At 40.0% G+C, this 17,317-nt stretch overlaps 2 protein-coding genes across 6 annotated transcripts in view; one reads left to right on the forward strand and one right to left on the reverse strand.

Annotated features, from left to right (window-relative positions):
- The window catches only part of LOC311065570 (uncharacterized protein), a 108,527-nt gene that overhangs the window by 66,476 nt on the left and 24,734 nt on the right, over positions 1–17,317 (forward strand). The gene's annotated exons all lie outside the window — the stretch shown is intronic.
- Positions 13,215–13,743, reverse strand: LOC311065644 (membrane-associated progesterone receptor component 2-like; the record flags this gene model as incomplete). The annotated part of the gene is given in 2 exon segments (XM_084086088.1): positions 13,215–13,253; positions 13,255–13,743. Coding segments are annotated over 2 exon segments (528 nt in total).

A 17,317-nucleotide genomic window follows, 5' to 3' on the forward strand; every position in this document is an offset into this window, starting at 1 on the left:
AACACCGTATGTTAAACACTTATTGAATATATGACAAATTGGATTAGATACATAGCATGACGCAAATCTTAACAGTTTGCTATCTAGTATCTATCAGTACCAGCAGGTTTCTCACATGGTAGTGATGACAGCAAGTTCTCAAGGTCCGTAATACTAACTTGCATCAAATCAAATAGACAGCCCTTACCTTTCATTATATCATTTTCCCAATTAATGTTCATGAGGAGGAGCCATCAGATGGTGTCATTTTTGTTCTCCAATTTTTACCTTACTCGTGAAGTAGTTGTTAAAGTAAGTGGCAATCTCCACAGGTTTAGTCAGAAAAGCTCCATTAACTTCTATAAATGAATTGGTCTGGTATGATGATCTTCCCACTATTTGATTCAATATCCATAATTGTTTTCCATAATGTTATTAATTTTATTCTGATAATATTATTTTGTATTACTTCTATTTATTTTTGTTACATGATTTCTTAATTTATGGTAGATCATCCTGTTGGACAGTAAACCTGCTGAGTCAGACAACTTTTTAGCCTGCTCACGTTGCTTCATAAGTGATTTAAGCTCATTGCCTATCCAGGGGGTGCCATTGGTAACCAGACATTCCGCCCTAAAACCATTTCGCCCCTGTTTTTGAGCGGACATTTCGCCCACCCCCAGACATTTCGCCCGGACATTTCGCCCACCCCAGACGTTTTGCCCTGCAATTATATTGTGCGACATTCATTATAAATATATAATCCATCAGTTGTGCGAGATTCATTATATTGAAATTACCTACTTTTGCAATTATAGATAATTACCAGCGTTACCGCTGCACTGCACTTATATCAATCAGTTGTGCGAGATTCATTATAAATGGCTTTATTTAGATAGATACATACATACATCCTACTTTTGCAATTATTATAGTTACCATTCATTATAAATGGCTTTATTTAAGAGGGGAATTTCTCAACTTTCACAACTTGTTCTACTGTTTGACTATTTGCATAGTTCCGTTTACAACTTGTTCTACTGTTTGATTGATTGCAGTTTGCATAGGAAAAGGTACAAACGCCTTAACTGATCACCACCTGAAGTCCAGCTATCTTTGTACTTTAATGTCCAGCTATCTGTGTACTTTACAACTTGTTCTACTGTTTGATTGATTGCAGTTTGCATAGGAACACATAGGAAACAATGCACTGAAAAACAGGCCACTGAGTCGATAATATAATCTATCACCAGCCTAAATTGTTGTAATTGTTAGATTTGGCTTGAATCATTCTTTCTGAATGATTACACTTGAAAACAAATTAGATTTAGGAATTTTATTCCTAAAGGCTTCATCTATTTGCAAATAGGGCAACTAAATTATCAGAATAGAAATGAATAAAAAACATAATGATGCATGGACAGTTTAGCTATATCCTGTCTTTTGATGCTGACACCATTGGCATTTTTGTTTTGTAATTGCTCCGCAGTCACAGCGGTATATATTATCTGTTATTTGTGTGCCATTTGATAAGTCTGACTGCAGCACCCAGTCAGGTTTACACAATAAAATCCAGAGTTTTGATTTAACTCTGGGAGTGTACAAATGGTACACAAGACCCTCAAAGCTAGCTTCTTCTCTCTGAGGTCACCAGCCTCAGCACCTGTTTGATGTCCTCGCCGTCAATTTGCAGCAATCATTTTACAAATTTTACAGAAATGTATGGGCGAAATGTCCGATTTTTTGGGCGAAATGTCTGGGCGAAATGTCCGACTTTTTGGGCGAAGTGCGGAAAGGGCGAAATGACTGGTATTCGTGCCATTAGCCCTCACAGTTGTTTTCCTGACAGGAGCATGTTTATCTGCAATCTGCAAAAATAACCTCATAAATATTATATCCAAAGCGACTTTTGGATCCTCCTCAAGACACACCGTTAACTAGTTAACATTTTTCACTTCATCCATAAACAGTTTTTGATTAAAATGTTTATATGACCTTTTATGTACTGTACAATCAAGCTAGGTGCTTTTGAGACCTTAGTTTTCCTTTTAAGTGCAATCAAATTGTGATGTGAAACCAAGAGCTATTGATACTGTTTTTGTGTGTATAGGTGGTCAATACATTTGGATGATTTTAACCCATTTTTATTGTCTCCGCCAGGCCCGTAAGGCATGGCAAGAGAGTATGTTTTGCACCCTGTCCGTCCGTCTGTCTGTCCGTCTGTCCGTCTGTCCGTCCGTCTGTGGACAGCTAATCTCCGGCTCTGTTGGCTTGATCTTAGCGAAACTGTGCACACACACTCCCTGGATGCCAATTCAGAACCTCTGCCCCAAATTTTTCACATGGGCCTGTTATAGCGCCAACAGTAGGCCACTTTTTGCAAAACACATTTTTTGACAGTACTCCTATAGATTTTGTCCAAACGTCACGCAAATCGGTACACAGTATCTCTATAGTCATTAAGCGAAAAGGGTTGTTCAGATTTTTCATATTCCATCCTGATTGGCTAAAAATGGCTTCTAAAGTTTGCAGGAGTGCCTCAAATCATGAACACAGCATGCAATTTCCGTGACATTTTGCACGCACATTCTCACTAGGCAGAGGAAGAAATGCCACTTCAAATTTTTCAAATCAGCCTCATGGTGGCGCTATAACAGGCCAATTCGTGTTTTTACCTACAACTGCACCGATCTGTGTACAACTTTGTATGCGCACTCCCTAGAGACCAGGGAAAAACCTTTGCCCTGCATTTTTCACATCTGCCTTTTATAGCGCCAACAGGAGGCCGACTTATATAAAACACATTTTTAGATATAACTCCTTCAGATTTTATCAAAATTTCACGCAAATCGGTACACATGATCTCTATAGTCATGTGATCAAGATGGATTGGATTTTTCATATTCCACCCTCATTGGCTAAGATTGACATCTAAAGTTTGCAGGAGTGGCCCGTTTTCAACAAAATATTGCAAATCATGAACGCAGCGTCCGATTGCGCTGAAACTTTGCACGCACATTCGCACTACGTTGAGGAACAAATGCGACCCTTTCAACATTGCCCTATTATAGTGCCACCAGGAGGCCGATTATTATATATTTTTTAATATTACTCCTACACATGTCCAAACATCACGCAAATCAGTACAAATGATCTCTTTAGTTAAGTGATCAAAACGGATCCGTCCAATCCGACAGATTTTTCACATTCCAGCCTGATTCCAGGCGAATTCCGAACATTGCTGGACCACACTAACCTACCTGACCTGGCGGAGACCTGTGCTCTGAGGAGCACAGGTCCTAAGGTTGCAGGCATTAGCTACAACGGTAAGTTTCTTGTGGGCACATACCAAACCAGTCAATATTTATGTCCCCAGTAAAATATAATTCCCTATTTTCATCACTAGATTTGTCCAACATCTCACAGATCAAATCCAGGTATTTTATATCCGCACTAGGCGGCCTATAGCAACAACCTACACGTATGGGTTTGGTTTGAGGCAGATGAACCTGAATCCACAGTGCCAATATCATCCAACATTAAATCTCTACCTATTTTAACAGGAATATGATTCTGCACATACACAGCAACACCTCCACCATATCTATTACGAGCCTTCCTAAATAGTGTGTATCCATCCACATCTAATACAGTATCGTCAAAAGAGGAGTCAAGATGGGTTTCCGATATTGCCAGAATATGAATGTTATTTGTCTTCATTACCATGCACAAATCTGGGATTTTATTTCTTAAACTACAGATGTTTAAGTGAGCTATCAACAGGCCTTTGCCCGGTAGATTAAGAGTGGATGAGCCCATAATTCAATGAAAAAAGTTAGATAGGATATATAGCCTTTCAGCAGTTACACCGAAGCCCAGCACAGTTGAAACAAAAGCATAAAACAGTTTATCAGTCAAATTGAAGTGGTAATAACTCCCAATAAAGTAGTAATAACTCCCAATGAAATTGTAATAACTCCCAAAAAGTACAAAAGCATTAAAACCTTTTGTCCGTAATTATAAAGTTATAAAAACTACAACAAGGTACAAGAGAAAAACTATGTTTGTCAGTCATTATATGTGAGTAAATGTCCATCAGTAGAAAAATAGAATAATGTATGTCCATCAGTAGAATAATAGAATAATGAAAGTCCATCAGTAGAAAAATAGAATAATAAAAGTCCATCAGTAGAAAAACAGAATGATAAATGTTCATCAGTAGAAAAATATAATAATAAATGTCCATCCGTAGAAAAATAGAAAAATAAATGTCCATTGGTAGAGTAATAGACATCATTATATGTGTGTAAATGTTCATCAGTAGAATAATTGACACAGGGGTCCTACCTCACAGAAGTTCGTTCAGTCATCATATTTGTCCAGCTCGCTGATGTCACTTATGACCATAACTTTCTCGTCCTCTGGTGTCGTTCCATTGATCAAAGACCAAAAAGCTTTTTGGAGATTTTTTAGAAATAGACCATCCTCCTGGTTCTCACAAGATATATTTTTGTGGTTGTGGATTTGTGGTTAAAATAATGAACATATTATGTTTAGAGATTAGAGAAAGATTCCGGTTAGGGTTAAGGTTAAGGTTAGGTATTTAGAGGATAGGTTTAGGCGTTATACAGTACCTGATGAGTGCGCTTGTGTCATGTAAACCAAACATAGCTGATCCATAAGATATAAGCTTGTAGATCTGCTATTTTTCAGCTTTAGGCTTACGGTTAAAATGTCCCACATCTTTTCAAATTGCATTCTGTGTCTGTGTGTGTGTGTGTGTGTGTGTGTGTGTGTGTGTGTGTGTGTGTGTGTGTGTGTGTGTGTGCGTGCGTGCGTGCGTGCGTGCGTGCGTGCGTGCGTGCGTGCGTGCGTGCGTGCGTGCGTGCGTGCGATCGTTCGTTCGAGCGTGAGTGCAATTGTTGTTCACGATGTGTGTTTCGCATTGCGCAATGAAAAGTATCCATAATAAGTATGGCTGCCGGCTGCCGCCTGGATGAGACGTGTTGTGAGCTTGTAAATCACCTATTTCCGCTATCTCCAAAAATGTTTAAAGTGAAAGTATAGTTACGGTCTGTCTTTGGGTTTTATGTAGCCTGATTATCAGCCTGAAGCTGCGTGGAGCTTCAGTCTGAAATTGGCTGCAGTGTCGGCGATTACAAGGGGGAGGGGATTCGAATTTCCCTAAACCAATCACAAGAGATCCGCGGATCCGCCTACATCTGACGTCATCGCACAGCTTGCTTTAGCAGATATCCGCTGATTGGCTTGTCGTTAGACCCACTTGTCGTTAGACCCATCCCCACCTCCGTACTTTTTGTACCGAATAAAGTCCTAGGCTCACATTTCAACACCAGTCCAAGAGGGGCAGTCCACTCAGAGAGTGGGCGAGGTCTATGGTTTGGAACCAGGCTCGGTTTTATGAATATTGGACCACTGAAAAGCATTATGACTATATAATAACTACATTGGATCCAGTGGAACACAGTTTATTATTTTCTTCCTTTCTTTCGTTTTCCTGAAAAGTATAGTTTTTGGAAATACAACGTTACCTCCAGACAGAGACGATATGCTGCTGCACAGCAAGGAAATAGTGATATCTCTCCGATGCTTAGTTTTGCTCCTACTGTTCAAAACAGGATGAAGGTGCATGAGGGCATCATTTCATTAAGTATATTAACCCATTAAGACCGGAGGTCAAGAACCCCCAAGACTTTATGGATTTGGCCACGGAACCCCCATCTCAAAAATATAATGTTCCAGGGACCCCCAGTAGCAAAGATTTGAGTTAAAAAATGCACTTTAAAATATATATTTGAACGTATTCAAATATATATACGTTTTTTTTATATATTCGTTTTTCAAAAATAGCAGATCTACAAGGCACAAAGTGATGTGCTGAGCTTGTATATCTGCTATTTTTGAATAGTCAAAGTAGTTTTATATTGTGGTAATGCTACTTTTACATATTGTCTCCGCCGGGTGGAAACCTCATATGACCAAAACTGTTACTTTTCAGGATTCAAAAACAGCAACAGTAGCAGATCTGCAAGCTCAACGAGCTTGCAGATCTGCCACTTTTGAGTGAGATACACAAGGAGATAAGAGGTTTCTGCCCAACAGAGACGATGAGTAAAAACAAATTATAATACTTCCTACAGTCCTGTCAAATAAGGGCATAAAAGTCTATTATATATTATGGTCCCAATAATTTCAAAATTTATGATAAAGAAGGCAGTGCTGGAGAATAAATTAAGTACATTTACTCAAGTACTGTACTTAAGTCCAGTTTTAAAGTGTTTTTTTTCTTGAGTATATCGATTTTGAAGACTATACTTCTAGTGTTTCTTTTTTTTTTTTCTTGAGTATGTCGATTTTGAAGACTTTATACTTCTACTCCACTACATCTCAGAGGCAAATATTGTATATGCCACTACAATTATTTGAATACTTTAGTTACTAGTTAGTAGATTTAGATGACTAGGCCTACTCTGGGACCACGCAAGTCAGGAACAATGCAAGTTGGGAATGCATGTCCCAATATGCAATACCAGCTGTCAGATTACCTGTTCTAGATGTCTATTAGGCCGTGGGCCGAGTGCCTCTATCTGCTTTAGTTTTTGAGTTGGTTGATCCCCATCAAGGAACTGGCAATTTTTTTTTTGTATTGTGTCAATTACTTGTTTATGAACACATTATCAAATGTTTCCAATCTGTAAAGTTGCACCAGAATAATAAAACTTAGATATAATATCACTAACTAAACATTACTTATTTTCAAATACCTGGCAACCCCATGTGAAGTATAAACCAATCAAAGCTCGCCTACTGTACTGTGCAATTCAGTTGGCCAATCACGTTCTTCGTATCACTTGAAAAGCAGAACCAGGAAATACAGCTCAGATGGAATCAAGAAAACAACAGAGGTAGGTAATATTTGTTTTGGGATGATTGTTGGACTGATTCTTATGAAAATGTATACAATGGATGTAGACAATAGAATGAGCCATGTTGACGACGGCACATTATGATATTAAGCATCAATATTATATCATTATAACGTTAGTATTGCCAACAGCAGGATGGTTTGCGGATGCAAATTTCGTTTTAACAACTGCTGCAAATACTTAAGATACTATTAAGCAGTGACCAATCAATATGTACCCCTTTATAAATGTCTCGCTATCATAAATTGGCTCTGCTACACTATTTTGCCTCATTATTTTATTGATTCCCATCTCGTATAATTTCTGTTAAGGTCTCATCACTGTGCATCTGTTGTCAAAGTTGGTGTTTAGATTATAGTTACGGTTGGTGATTTGTTCTTTCTCTCTTGACAAGTTCTAAGCTAAAGTTACCAGTTGTTAATGTATTTAGTTGGGTTAAATTATGTTTGTCTGTCAATTAAGTGTGTGCACTCATGCTGCATTCATTATTTTGTACAGTGTTTGTTATCTCTATCTTATGTTTGTGTGCAATAACCACAAATGATGTGTGTGTGTTGCAGGCTGTATGGAGTGGCTCAGGTGCAAGAGGTGACAAACAACTGGATCTGGGAAATTATTGTGACATGTTTGAAGAAGAGTGGATTGTGTGTCATGTTTGCAGTCTATGAGAGATGGGTCGACATGATTTTGAAGATCTATATGTTAATGATTGTGTAGAAATTATAAAAAATATATTCATAAGCTGATAGAAACTGCTCTCATTGACTTCAATGCATTCGAGTGAACTTCAGGTGCCAGTTTTCCTCACAGTGCATCTATGACACATGCTATGTTATAGAACATCTGTCCTAGTGGTTATAGGGGAAGTTCAAGGCTGATCTGATCCACTCAAATGCAGAAAATGTATGTATTATGAAGTAATGTAGCTGGACCACAGACAAGGACCTCATGGCATGTCATCAATCAATGCCACAGTTTGCTGATGCAATGTGATACTATGTAATATCTTAACTTTGAATAAATCACTCTAAAAAGTAACTGTTTGTACTACCTCTACTGGTTACCATACCCTACTGAATATATGCTTTGTGATGCCGTTCAAGTACTTCTTTTTAGTACAAATGTTGAGATGAAAAGTGTTCAGAATATACCTATATTCTAGTCTTACATGATCTTGAAATGTGCTCTTTATTGGTCAAGAGAATGTAAAAAAAAAAAAAAAATTAAACAGGCAAATATGCATGGCGACTAAGAATATCCATGGCAACCAGGAAGAAAACATTCTGCAAAACCATACTAATAGTTATTAATGAACTATTAGTAGCCTATGGTATAGCTGTTGCAAGTTCGTTATGAAAATCTATATTTTACGCTCATTTTAGTCTTTTTGGACCAGAAGTTTCGGTTTTGCAGAATGTTTTCTTCCTGGTTGCCATGGAGATTCTTAGTAGCCCTGAATATTTGCCTGTTTAAAAGTGCATTTTGTAAAATCGGGCTCTTTCATTCTGGTGCACGAATCGAAGGAATTCAAAATTTACTTGAGTAAAAGTACAAAAATATTGGTATCAAAATGTACTTGAAGTACCAAAAGTAAAAGTACTACAATGTTTGAAAATAGCAGATCTACAAGCTCACAACACGTCACGATGTGAAACGTTGTGAGCTTGTAGATCCGCTGTTTTCAAATAGCCTAGGTTTAAAATAGGGCTAAAGTGGTTAATATATGTTTTATAATGTAATGATGTATATCTGCAAAGTAACTAGCAATTGTAGTGGAGTAAAAGTACAATATTTGCCTCTGAGATGTAGTACAGTAGAAGTAAAAGTACCTCAAAATTGAACTTACATACAGTACTTGAGTAAATGTACTTACTTACTTTCCACCACTGGGAGTGAGGTTTGTACCTGGTAGGAAGTCTCGGTGGTGAGTCTTCAGCTCTGCTCTCCCTCCAGCACTGGAAGCATTTCTCTAAACCCAGAGCTCATCGTGAACGTTGTAGGAGATGAAGGCATCGTAGCGCTGAGGAGACCCCCTCTTTCTTTCCTTGTAGGTCGGCTGCCACCTCAGGAAGCGTTGGGTGAAGGATGTGAGCAGAATTAGCACAGTTGCGCAAGTGCAATACATTTTAGCCTGGTTCCAGACGAATCTGCCTTTGCAAAATTGCATCGCACTTTAGCCCTTGGCAGATTAGGTCTGGCCCCCCCTCAATAGAGATTTCATTTCTCTCCCTCCGAAGTCTTGAGGGACCAATCAGGGCCCAGTATCCAAATATGGGCGGGCTTATCACCTTATTTGGAGCAATGATGTACAATCAGGAGACTCATTTTCAGTTTTTCACAACAAAGATGGACGCCGCCATAGCATCGGTAGTTATACGCGTTAGAATATATTTATTTTCTAAAAGACGAACAAACAAGCCCTTAAAGCTTTTGTTGGAAAGAAAGATGTGTTAAGAATAGTTTCATCTGGTTACCAGACTAAATACTATTTCAGCACCGGCGCTTGTGTGTGACGTAGCAGGAAGCACTGCTCTGATTGGTTTTAGGTCTAACCAATAGAGTCCGTTTGGATCTTTTTGTAACCGCCCCTTGGAAAAAAATCTATCGTTGATAGGGACCAAACTAATATCCACGCAGTGTGTCGTGTGATATTGTCTGGCCACGCGAGGCTAAATACATTTAGCAGATGAAGGTAGCGTCCATCCAACAGGAATGGTCAAAGTCAAAGACCAGAAACCTGGAGCCAGAGGATAGGCACAAGTGTAGCTGTGAGCAACAGCTACCAGCGTTTGCTTGTCGTTCAGCATCCACTGCTGAAAGTCATAATTAGAGCAATCGCTAGTGAAAAAGTTGTCACTCATATTGACGTATTTGAGAGCCGGGGGAAAATGAAACACAGAGACATTGATCACCGTCAACTCGTTCTGGCTCAGGTCCAGCCAAGAGAGTCGAGTCAGGTTGGCTCGTGCCAGGAAATCCAGGGACTTCAGTTTATTGTTGGAGAGATGGAGAATCTCTAGTTAGGGGATTGAGTATGACAGATTATTTCTCATTAAGATAAGAGTTTTCAGCTGTGCTGTGTATTTAAATATGCCTTGGTCTGGTTGTGCACTAAGGGCACGCTCAGCTGTAAATTGTTCCAAAGGTGCCATATCCAAGGGCAGGGAAAGAGTAGAGAACTGCAAGCCACCGCACCCATCTATTGCAAGGATCTTCAGTGACAGTAAATTAGGAGGAAAGTCCCAACACATTATGATATGTGCATTTATGTAATCGTCATCCAAGAATACACCAAAAGTTTCAAGTTTATTCAGAACAAAAGCGGTGCCGTCCAACTTCAACATTCCCTGTGATCCAATGTGTAAGTGAGTGAGCGATATCAGACTTCTAAAATTATTTTAAATTATTTTGAGAAAGAGTTTCTACTTAAATCCAATCATTCTAGTTTCCTTCGACCCATCTTGAACGATACGTTAATAATACTTTATTGTCAGCTCACACTGAAATTTGTCTAGCGACCCAGCAGCCATGTATGCAACACATACAGTACACACATTTGACATAACACAGAAGACAAAAACACAAATCACATGCATAAAACATAAAGACAAGAGCAATGTCCACCGCTTAGCCTACCCCTGTCAACATTAGCATACTGTTATTATATGTAGATGTACTGTATAGAGCCTCGTAAGTGGTTGTCCAACAATCTTTGAACAAATGTTCAGTTGCTGCAGCAGTTGTGACTTTAAGGCTACAGACAGACATCCATACCAGGTGGTATACAGTACAGATGAACACTCATAATAACAGAAGTGAAAAACAAAAGAAGAATCTGTCTGCTAGCACCAAAATATCTCAGACGGCGAAGGAAATAGATTATTTTCTTTGTCTTCTTACCCACTATGTATATGAACATACCTGGTTGATCTGTTCACTATGAATAGTAATTGGGGATCGGTGTAGGGGAGACTGGGGTCAAAAGTAACACTATGTACATTTTCCATAATTGCCAGACCCAAGGGGTCGGCCTACAGGAGGCTTTGTCGGTCGGTCGGTCTGTCCCTCTTTTCCTCTGCATACACGTCATGCGAAGTCCGGCCATTCAGATTTCAACCAGGGTCTGGCAGTGCTCCGAGGAGCACTTTCTCTAGTTTACAGAATACTTGAAATATACTAGTCATCTTTTGTTTTAAGAAACATATAGATGTGCCATAATTACTTATTTGAACCTTTTACTTTGAACTTGTGAACTGTGCTTCCAGCTGTAATGCTTTGTTTCAGAGGAAGTCCTGGAAGATTCTACAGTGACCATCACATTTTCCTGACTTTAACTTAAAAATGACGTGGGACATACAACCCCATATAACCCTTCACCTCTCTGGGATTTGAAGAAGGCAGTTATAAAACACAAACCCAAGAATATGCTAAGATTCCTCAGGAATTTTGCCCAGAAGCTGTTGTCTGGTTAAGTGGCTATGCATCATGTTTGCAGCAGGTCAAAGCAAAGGGGTGCTCTACCGAGTACTAAAGGCACATTTTCATAAAAGGATCATTTTGAGCCTGCAGTAGTCATACAATATTGCATCCTGTCCAACAGAAACTCATTTGGAACCATGCAGTCAGCTTCTGAAGACTTTTTAGTCAAAACAGTAATCAATAAAGCTTTGACTGGGAGCCCTATAAAAGATAGTCTGCAGACTTATATTTTGTATTTACCATGCAGTCAGCTCACATGGGCTTCCTATGTGGGACCATATTACTGAACCCACATTATTGGAAAAATATATATGATCCCAGTTCCAGCCCAATGGCCCATTCGTCAGCCAACATGGGCTTCATATGTGGAACCCATATTGGACTCACATACAATGTGTTCCCAGTTCCAACACCCATGCCCACATAGCTCATATTTATGAATCATATGGGACACATGGATACCCCAATAAAGTTTCATCCTTTTCTGGGGGCTTTGGGGTCTGAAAATCCAGTGTCTAGTACCCCTTATGGGTATGGTATGTTATGCCAATCAAATTCAGATGTTGGAAGTATAAATATCACGTTTGGGGACATTTCACACCTGTTAACATTGAAACGCGAAAGATAGATAATATTGGACATGCTTTGCTGGGAACAACAAAAATGAAATTGCAAAGAATAACAGATCCCTCTTAGCATATCTTAAAGTATCTTCAAACAAAAATAAATAAAGAAAAGTAAAAATCAACATAAACCATGGGGGTTTTAAAAATAATGGCAAAAGCCTTTCATCCCATTGGCTTTGGTTAGGCCACAGCACTGCCCACTGGAAGAAAATAAAATGTTAATTTTAAATACATTTCCAACAAAAAAGAAGAAACGACAGATTGACTTATAAGCTTCTGAGGGCTAAAGCAGTTCATTTGCAAGGTGATTACACCAAAAAAAAGGAAGAGGAAAAAAAAGAAGAAAAAAAAGTGCCTCAATATGGCAGACATCCTGGGGTTTCCATCTGTTATGACCAACCTTCATTGCCAACACATGGATTTGGCGATCATAATGCTTACTTCTCACATACAGGGACACATTCATCCCTGCGGCCTGGGTGGTAAAAACGTAGTAGAAATGACCCCATGACGTTTTCCAGTGTTGTTTCCCTTCTCCGTTGGTTCTCTTGCAGGGTTGAGTGTTGGGGGAGAGGAGGAGGGGCTAGGCAGAGTAAAACCCCACATTCCCCTTCAGCACAAAGATCCTTCACTTCTGAAAATAGGCCAGACCACGCCTTGCCACTCGGAACGAAATGTGGCCGTGGTAACCTCTCCCGCCCCGACCCCCTCATATCCCAACTCCCTCATCTCCCGACCCCATTCACTTCTCTCTGGAATAGGCTGTGTGCATAACTGTTATTCCCTTTTCTAGAAGGTGGCTTACCCATTTCCTGTTCCAGGTCAGTTTCCCACACCTCTGTTTGATTAGCTCAGCAGGATATTTGAACCGTAAATAGATAACATCTTCACAATGTGTCTCCAGGGAGTTGGAGAGGTTTGTTGCAGCTGTTTGGGATTCGTGCTTTCTGTCGCATTTTGGTTGGTGGAACAGATTCAGTCAGATGTGTTTTGAAGGTCACTCTTTCTCAATATCGGGGGCCGGGGACGAAGCAAGGTTGCGAATGGACCCGTACGGGTGTGTAACTCAGAGTGTACACGAGAGTCCTTTACAGTGTACTTCGCAGTGTACTTTACAGCTTAGATTGGTATCAAATTGGGGTCTCTGGCCTAATGCATATCAAACTAGGGGGTCTTCGGAATTCTAAAAGATTGAGAATTGCTGTTTCAGGTGGTCTTTAACCGCCTTCCTCGTCTTCGGTGTACTCCGACGGCTCTTCACCGGGCTTCAGCAGCCTTCCGACATAGTCATACTTTTCCTTGAACTGCATCTCCCACTCTCTCACGCTCTCCATCTGTGGACCGTTCAGGTCGGACAAGTCGTCGTACTTGTCCCACAGAGCGTCCTTTTCCAGACAGAAAGTCGCCAGGCCTCTCGACGCATCGCGGCCGGCGAAGATCCCGTACGGGCCGTCTCGTCCGTAGAACCGCTTGCCCGAGGTGACGTCGAAGACTTTCATGTTGACCGCCATTAGAATCCGGGGGTTTTGGACTCCGTCGTATTCACGGAGCTGCTCCAGGGTGAAATCGCGTCTCCTCATCTTGGGAAGGTTGGAGGCCTCGCTCCCCTGTGCGGCGTCCACACCGCCCTGCAGACGGATCCTCAGTTGCCGGTAGCCGACATAGAGAACCGCCACTGCGACAACTACAAAACCGATATTCAGCAGTAACATCTTTGATTCATAATAGAAGTCAATCGGGGGTTGGATTAGTATAAAAGCTCGCCCAAATTTGGAGTCGTACGTCACAGATAATCTAACTTACTGGCCTCTTCAAGTACGAAAAATCAGATCCCCGGCTGAACCAGCCAGAATGTCAATTATGTTGCTTGAAGGAAGAGCCTCAGAGAGTCTTGAAGGTCTCACGTGCAAGCCTTATGGGACCCACATAGGTGTTCAAATAGTGAAGATCGAACTGAATATCTTGCCAAAACCGCATTGCTTATATACTTGTCCAGTGACGTCGGCACGTGTCATCACGATGAGGTCATGATGAGTTATTCATGCCCAAATATGGACTTCCGGGTTAGATGTGCCCAACTATGATGTCAGACTGGCCTCCATGAAATCCTATCAGCAACAGCAGTTGGTTAACTCGGTGGTTCTCAACTTGTGGGTCGGGACCCCTAGAGGGGGTCCCCACATGATTTTGGGGGGTCCTCAGATGACAGTGACAATTTAAGGACTTTTAAGACCTTTTTAATACCTAAAAGAAAGAAAATAAAAAGATCAATACTGCATCAAGAAAACTGGTCAAACATTGGCCAAATTGTCAAATAACCCTATATTAAAATTGCCTAGAGCAGGGGTGGCAAACTCATTTTGGGGTGAGGGCCGGATTGGTCAAATGGTGACTTGATGGGGGCCGGAACCAGTTGCGGGCGCACATGCGCGCTCACACGCACTCAGACACTGCTACTAACTATGCATATCACTTAAAAAAAAAAAATGTATTAAGAAGAATAGCTACTTTAATTATTGACATTAAAAACAAACAATGCAATTTGTAATAAGGGTAGTAATAATAATAATAATAATAATAATAATAATAATAATAAACCATTTTAAGTAGAATAATTCAATTTGAAGTGGGTGGTTAAATAATTAGATTCATAGAACAACAGTGGTGTAAAGTAACTAATTATATTTACTCAAGTACTGTACCTAAGTAAAGATTTGACGTATTTTTACTTTACTACAGTATTTCCAATTTCCAGTACTTTTACTTCTATTCCACTACAGTTTGTCCAGTAGGCTATTCAGACCTCCAGGCAGCCTCCCCCCAGGCCGAAACCGAATACCGAATATAGGAAACACTTGGCCGAATGGCTGAAAATTATTATTTAAAAAATATGGTGGGTGATGGTGGGTGGGTGGACGTTACAAACGTAACATGCGGACCTGCAAGGTGCACTGTTGCTCCGAACCGCACAAAAACTTGGCACCAACACTGGTCAGGGGTCTCCCTTCAGAATAGCCACACATTTGTCAGGTGCTCTTAGACGGCCTTTAGGGACAAACTGTAATTGCTGTTAGGAAAATTAGATTTCAAGTCTAGAAGTTTAAGGAATGTGTCTGTAGAAAACTGCATAAATGGAGGAATTTAGAAGAGTAAAAAGCTCCTGTTTATATCCTGCTGTTTAAACATATAACTGCTTTAAGTTCAGTCACTGAAGCCACACAGTGGTATATAGACTATTATACTGTGTACTGTATATATACCGTATATTTTAATCATTAGTATGACTAAAGGTGTTAAGTTTTAGCTTAACTATGTCATTATAACCTTATTCAAAGAAAATGTGTTTACCAAGGAGGAGAGGAGATCATAGTGAGAGAGGCCCTGTCTTTCCCTCTCTCTCATTTACTCCCTTTTTGAAAGGAATGTTTCACTGAAAATACAGGCACTAGGGATGCCTCAAAAGTAATATTAGGTCATAACAATTGTATATTCTTGTTGTAATACTCTTATAGTAATATACTAAGAGCTTTAATATGGATATCAAAATGACATAAAATTACACAGCAGAAGTCAGAGTGTTAGTTCCCAGCGAGGAAATAGAAAACTAAAAATGCCATATACCTTGGCCAAATTATAATAGACAAAGGGTTCATAGACGCTTATCGCAATCAAAAGTAAGGGAGTGTAGGACCATCGAAGGGAGTTGAAGGAGTCCTGAGGCCTGTGACGGGGAAGGTGTGGAGTCAGCGTGAGAACTGCAGGAAGCCTCGTCCTCCGAAGCCAACATCAAGATCTAATTGATAATGTTTTTATGATGTAACGCTGGAATAGGGAAAGGATGCTTCAGTGCAGAAATATCGCCCTGTCTCTAGCATCATTACTCTGTGATGAGGGAGAGATTTTTGTATCCAGCGCGCTGTTATTTGATTGGTATTGTATCTTTAGTGTTTGTTTGATAATTCATTCTAATAGTTTCATAGGCTCAGAAATAATTGTAAACTTAGTTTAAGGATAATAAATGATTTGATCTTACAAATTGTAAATCTCCTGTCACTTTATTTAAGGGTGTTTAACGTCTCCCCATTTCACAGAACCTCTGAACTTGCACCTTGGTTATTTCTTAAGTATTTTAACTTTATCTCTTATGGTGTGAAGGTACAGATAAATCATTTCAATTGGTGACCCCGACGGCCCGTTCTGTTGGGGGGACGGCATCCTTGGCAGGTTGACCGCCTGAACATCATTTCAGCTGTCGGTCGCGACGTTGCTTTCTGGTCGGACAAACTTGCCTCCGGAGGTTTAAGTTATAAGGTTTGCTGAAACCTGCTTCGTCGAATTCAGTGATTGATCACTCTAACCTGAGTTTGTTTGACTGAGATAAGCAATTGTCGTAATCCCAAAGCATTGGAGATAAATTTAGCGATTGTAGGACATTGATGTATAACCAAATTTAGCGGTGTGAATGAATTGTCATTAAGCTGTGTGTTTTAACTGTGCAAAATCGGACTTGGGGAGTTTGAGGGAAGACTGTTATTTATGGGAAGAGACATTTACCAGGTAAACTCAGTTATTTTAACGCACTAGTGCAGCATTTACAGTGATCCAGTATCTTGTTGTCACACAAAGTGCGGTTAAACCGACAACTGCCGACATAAATCAGTTTACAGTATAGCTGCCGAGATAAACTGCCGAAATATAACAGATACCTGCCGCGATATTACAGTATTATAACTGCCGACATAAATCAGTTTACAGTATAGCTGCCGAGATAAACTGCCGAAATATAACAGATACCTGCCGCGATATTACAGTATTATAACTGCCGACATAAATCAGTTTACAGTATAGCTGCCGAGATAAACTGCCGAAATATAACAGATATAGTCTTGACATTTATTGTGTGGGTGGATTCCTCACATAGCGCGCCGCGCTATGTGAGTTTGTATTGGGGAAAAGCTGGGTGGTGTGTACTCGCGACAATCAATCAATTGTCGCATCTCTTCTGTCTATCTCTTTCTAGTTCACTGTTAAATCATTGTATAACATACTACAGTTCATTGCGCTAAGAAGTGTGTGCTATTTGTGCATTCTGGCTGCTCCTAGAGACTTTTACAATAAAAATTAGAAAGTTGGGAGGAAAAAGAAAAAAGGAAAGAAGTGTGTAGGACAACAAAAGCTTCTTAAAAAGTGTGAAGACGTTTTTTTGGAAACCCCTAAATAATTTTCCTACATAGTACGGTTTTGGGCGCTAGGAACTGTGTGTGTTTTATGTATTTTGGCCACTTA

The sequence above is a fragment of the Gymnoscopelus microlampas genome (genome assembly GCF_963454915.1).
Source record: "Gymnoscopelus microlampas genome assembly, chromosome: 18".
Lineage (NCBI taxonomy): Eukaryota > Metazoa > Chordata > Actinopteri > Myctophiformes > Myctophidae > Gymnoscopelus > Gymnoscopelus microlampas.